Source organism: Triticum urartu, chromosome 2, assembly GCF_003073215.2.
Source record: "Triticum urartu cultivar G1812 chromosome 2, Tu2.1, whole genome shotgun sequence".
Classification (NCBI taxonomy): Eukaryota; Viridiplantae; Streptophyta; class Magnoliopsida; order Poales; family Poaceae; genus Triticum; species Triticum urartu.
Genome location: NC_053023.1, coordinates 496,297,913 through 496,302,651, shown reverse-complemented (window position 1 = coordinate 496,302,651; position 4,739 = coordinate 496,297,913). Strand labels below are relative to the sequence as shown.

The following is a 4,739-nucleotide window of genomic DNA, read 5'->3' as shown; positions in this document are numbered from 1 at the left end:
GAGTAACTAACATTTCCCACCACTATGTATTCTACACGCAAGAGAAACAACAAGATTCATCACCGTTTAGATTTGCGATGGAAACAGATGGAAGGGGCATGATACTTACGGAGTAAGTCATTTGGGCTGAATGTTACCACCTTCCCATCAGGCTTGCTGGGCCGGGCTCAGGAGCTGACAGAAAGCGATGAGCATGTCCACCACTAAGAGCACAAAAAAAAATCTCAAGAAAAAACCTATTCCCTCTGACCCAAAATAAGTGTCACAATTTTCAACTAGTTTTGAACTGGGGTTAGTTCAAAACTGCAACACTTTTAATGGGTCGGAGGTAGTGGTAGCATTAACATTTCAATTTTACTACTCCAATTAGCTTCACAGCATCAAAATTTGTAACAGACCATGATCAATTCCAAATAAAGCCATTGGCTGACATAAGATAAGATTTTATTTCCAATCTTGTATTGTTCTTTCCAAATTGGAGCAGGGAAGATCCACACACAGACAAACCCTTATTGTAGAAATTACAGAGTCAATTGTACGCGTGATAACTACAACTCGGGTCACAAAAACACATGTAACCGAGAAACGGCCATGACAAAACTCGACAGCGAGTGCAAAGGACGCGTCTAGATGGCAGCGAAGTACTCCTTGCTGCCCTTAGGGTCAGGCTTCATCGACTTTTCCCCAGGTTTCCATCCTGCCGGGCAGACCTCGTCTGGGTTTTCTTGGACGTATTGCAGAGCCTGTCAATGAAGAAAAATGTTTATCAGGTTATACAAACTTGTATCGCCTTTTCTATCAAATATTACAGTTTGCATTAATAGCTACCAGGTACGTGCTTTGTTGTGTTAAACACTAGATCAATACTACTGAACTAAAACCACGTCACTTATTTTTGGGACTGAGGGAGTATTAAATAACAATCAAAAAGCAGAAATTGGCATGCATCCTTACTCTGTCAGGTACTATATCAAAATTAAAGAAATGTCGTGAAAATGCACTTTATTTAAGAGGGTTCTTTTTTCTCTTGTTATTCTACCTGAAGGGTTCTCAAGGTCTCATCCACACTGCGGCCAATACCAAGGTTGTTAATAGTGGAATGCTGAATCACACCCTCCTTGTCAATGATGAATAATCCTCTCAGAGCAATTCCCTGGTAAAAAATAACATTCAAGAACCTTATAAAACTTCACAACAAACAAGGAAAGGCATAATAAAAGCAAAATATCCAGGAGCAATGAGCAGTTCATATGAAACTAGCAGGTGGTCAAAAACAAACGTCAGTAATACCTGATCAGGGATCAATACACCAAAAGACTTTGAGATTGATTTGGTGACATCAGAAACCAGCGGATACTTAAGATCACCAAGTCCACCAGATTTCCTCTCTGTCTGCACCCATGCAAGATGGGAAAACTGCAAGCAGAAAGCATTTCAAGTGTGAAGTTACTAGGTGAAATCGATTAATATATGTCACAGTTACTTATCACTTCATAGAATAATTAAAGAGACTAATGACCATAATGCTATAAAATGAGATGCTTGATGCAAAACCAGATCAAAACGAAAAGGACAGGGTAGCAATACTGTTTGCGCACCAGCCACTAGTTTTCTGGGTATAGGTTACAACGGTGCACTTTATAAGCAGAAGGGATACAAGAAAATAAATGTTTTAGCCCTAAATCATCCTCAGTGGAGTTAGTGTGCATATCTAACACGTGGAATACAAAAAACTAGATCCATTTATCTGATCAATACAGATCATTTATCACTCTCCTATTCGCACAAGGCATAATTTACATCGCATATATTCATCCAAAAGAAAAGCTCCATCATTGTACCACTGCAATGTTAACTCTTATGTTCATCTTCAATGGAGTTAGTGAGCATATTTGGCACACGGAATGCAAAAATCTAGATCCATTTATCTGATTAATACAGATCATTCTTTACTCTCATATTCACACAAGGCATAATTTACATTGCATATGTTCATCCAAAAGATATAACAAAACTCCAGCACTGTACCACTGCAATGTTAACTATTATGTTCATCCTCAATAGACCTACATTCATCCTCAATGGAGTTAGTGAGCATATTTAGCACGTGGAATAAAAAATATAGATCCATTTATCTGATTAATACGGATCATTATTTAGTACCGTATTCGCATAAGGCATAATTTATGTTGCATCCCTGCATCCAAATGATATAACAAAGCTCCAACATTGTGAGACTGCAATGTTAACTCTTATGCTCCAAACGTGCCCAGATTCAATTTCCACATTTAGAAAGAACATGCATTCATTGACACAATCCAAACTTGGTGTTTCAGTTGATAGTGTGGGTCACCGAATAGCTGATTAACTGATTTATTGGCCGATTAACTGGAAAATTCGCCTATTTATCCCTACTCAGCACCCGACCAATATGGTGCCAGTTAGGCGATGTCCTGAACATTGGTATTCATTGACACAAACAGATGAAGGCCTCCTTTGGTTTGTAGGAATTTCATAGGATTTCTAGAGGATAGGATTCTTATAGGATTTTTTCCTTTAGAGCCCTTTGGTTCATAGGAATGGATTCCTATTCCTACATAGGATTGGTTCCTATCCTCCACATTTCATAGGAAAATAAAAATGAGCCTAGACTCAATGGAAAAATTCCTTTGGTGTCAACCAAATGACATCTTGTTTCCTATTCCTACTCATAGGATTTGAGATACATGTCATCTCATTTCCTACAAGATTCCTATTCCTACGATAATCCTATCCTATGAACCAAAAGAGGCCGAATACTTTACAATTAATTTCTAGATAAGGCACTTAATGCATGTCAGAGCTAGACGAATAGTATCAAGAGAGCAGCTATGTGTCCAGATGGATGGGAAGTAACATACCACACTATCAACTGAAACACCAAGAATTTCAGTGTTTATCTTCTCAAACTCCTCATGTCTGTCGCTGAAAGCCGTAATCTCTGCAAAATTTGCATGTATGCAGTTTAGAAATGACAGACAGAAATGAATAGTTTTCCTTCACGGGGCGCAAGATGGTTAACGCACCAGTTGGGCAGACGAAGGTGAAGTCCAGAGGGTAGAAGAAAAGAATCACATACTTCTTCCCAATGTAATCAGATAGCTTGACCTGTATGTAGTTACACCAAAAGGACACCATCAAAAACATCACACCCCCGACCAAACATACAGCTGCAGCGTTAATAAATCGTGCACCAAAATCTGAATTATCAACCGGGTAGAGCACAGTTTTGCTCGTGTAAGCGAATTGGTAAACAAACGCGCACGGACAATGCAGTTGGCTACGGGCTTACGTTGATGAACTCCTGGTCGAACACGGCCTCCGCCGCGAAGTCCGGCGCCTTGTTCCCCACCAGCGGCAGGTCGTACTGCGGACAGAGACGCATACACACGTGAAAATTCCATTCACAGACGTACCATGGCAAAAACAAATACCGAATCAAGGCGCAACAAACCTCGGCTGCGGCGCGGGCGACGAAGCTGCGGGCCCTGGCCGTCCTCGAGCCGGCGGCGGCGAGGCGGGAGGGCCTGGCGGCGGCGCGGGGAAACGATAGGCACTGCGGCGCCCCGGCTGGCTTCGGGGACGCGACGAGCGCGGCGGCCGTGGACACGGTGGAGGCGGAGAAGGCGCACGCCATGGCCGCGGTTGTCAGGCGGGGAGGGGATTAGGTAGCCTCCAGATAGATAGGGTTCCCGAATATGAAGAGGCCGTTTAAGCAGAGGACGTGCCACTCAGACGCCAGTGGCTCTCCTCGCTGCCGCGTGAGCTGGGCCGGGAATTCTGGAAGCTTCTTAGATCCATTCTAGGCCACGGCCCGGCGTGAAAAGCCCGTGTATGTAGTTTTCGCCCCAATAAGAGATCATCTCGAGTTCGATGCCGAATATTCTTGCGGGGTAGCTTAAAAAAAAGAATATTCTTGCGGAACCGGTATATGAAAAGATCGCGGCGAGGGAACAGGGCCGTTACGCGGCGCGGCGCGGCGCATCGCGGCACGTTAGCGTGCCCTGACCGCCAAATCAGACGGTCGGTGTCGTACCCCAAAGGGAATCGAGATCGAGATTTGGGGAAAACGAGGCTAGGGGTTCGTCCAGGAACGAGAATAGGGTATCAAGAGGAATATATTGTATTAGTTGTAAAGTATTTGGAATTCTTGATCATAGCAAATAGCATGGGTTTACAACCGAGGGCGCTGGCTTATATAGCTCAGCTGGCAACAGAACAGTAAACAATAATGCTACAGAATGGTAAGTAACGCTTCAGGGATGGCGAGCCTGTGAGCCATCCGATCTTCTCGCCTTCTTCCATCTGAGACGTCTGTTAACTGAATGAAGCAACACTTGTAACTGAAGATACGCAGTGAGCTGACAGTACCCCCTAAGAGCGAACTTGTCCTCAAGAAGCTTGTCGATTGAACCACCCGGCAGTCGTTTGCTTGAAGAAGGCTGGAAACGTCTTCTTGATGAAATCAGCATCTTCCCATGACGCGTCTTCAGGGGGTAAATTTTCCCATTGGACTAACCACTGGACCACTGGTAAATTATTGCGAGGAATTTGGCGAGTTTCAAGAACCAGACTTGGTTCAGTGCACACGCGACCATCAGGGCCAACCAAAGGAAGATCTGCACAGGGAATTGCCAACGGCCCTAGATGTTTCTTGAGCTGACTAACGTGGAAAACCGGATGAATGGCAGCATCATCTG

The 4,739-nt window shown here is 43.8% G+C and overlaps 1 protein-coding gene across 1 annotated transcript; it reads right to left on the bottom strand.

Annotated features, from left to right (window-relative positions):
• Positions 1-427: 427 nt before the first annotated feature.
• On the bottom strand, positions 428-3,768 carry LOC125538186 (2-Cys peroxiredoxin BAS1, chloroplastic). The gene is made up of 7 exons (XM_048701467.1): positions 3,494-3,768; positions 3,332-3,406; positions 3,066-3,147; positions 2,901-2,980; positions 1,291-1,416; positions 1,040-1,153; positions 428-743 (listed from the first exon to the last, which is right to left on the bottom strand). The coding sequence occupies exons 1-7, from the start codon at positions 3,674-3,676 to the stop codon at positions 627-629; spliced, it is 777 nt and encodes a 258-aa protein (XP_048557424.1). The 5' UTR covers positions 3,677-3,768; the 3' UTR covers positions 428-626.
• Positions 3,769-4,739: the final 971 nt, after the last annotated feature.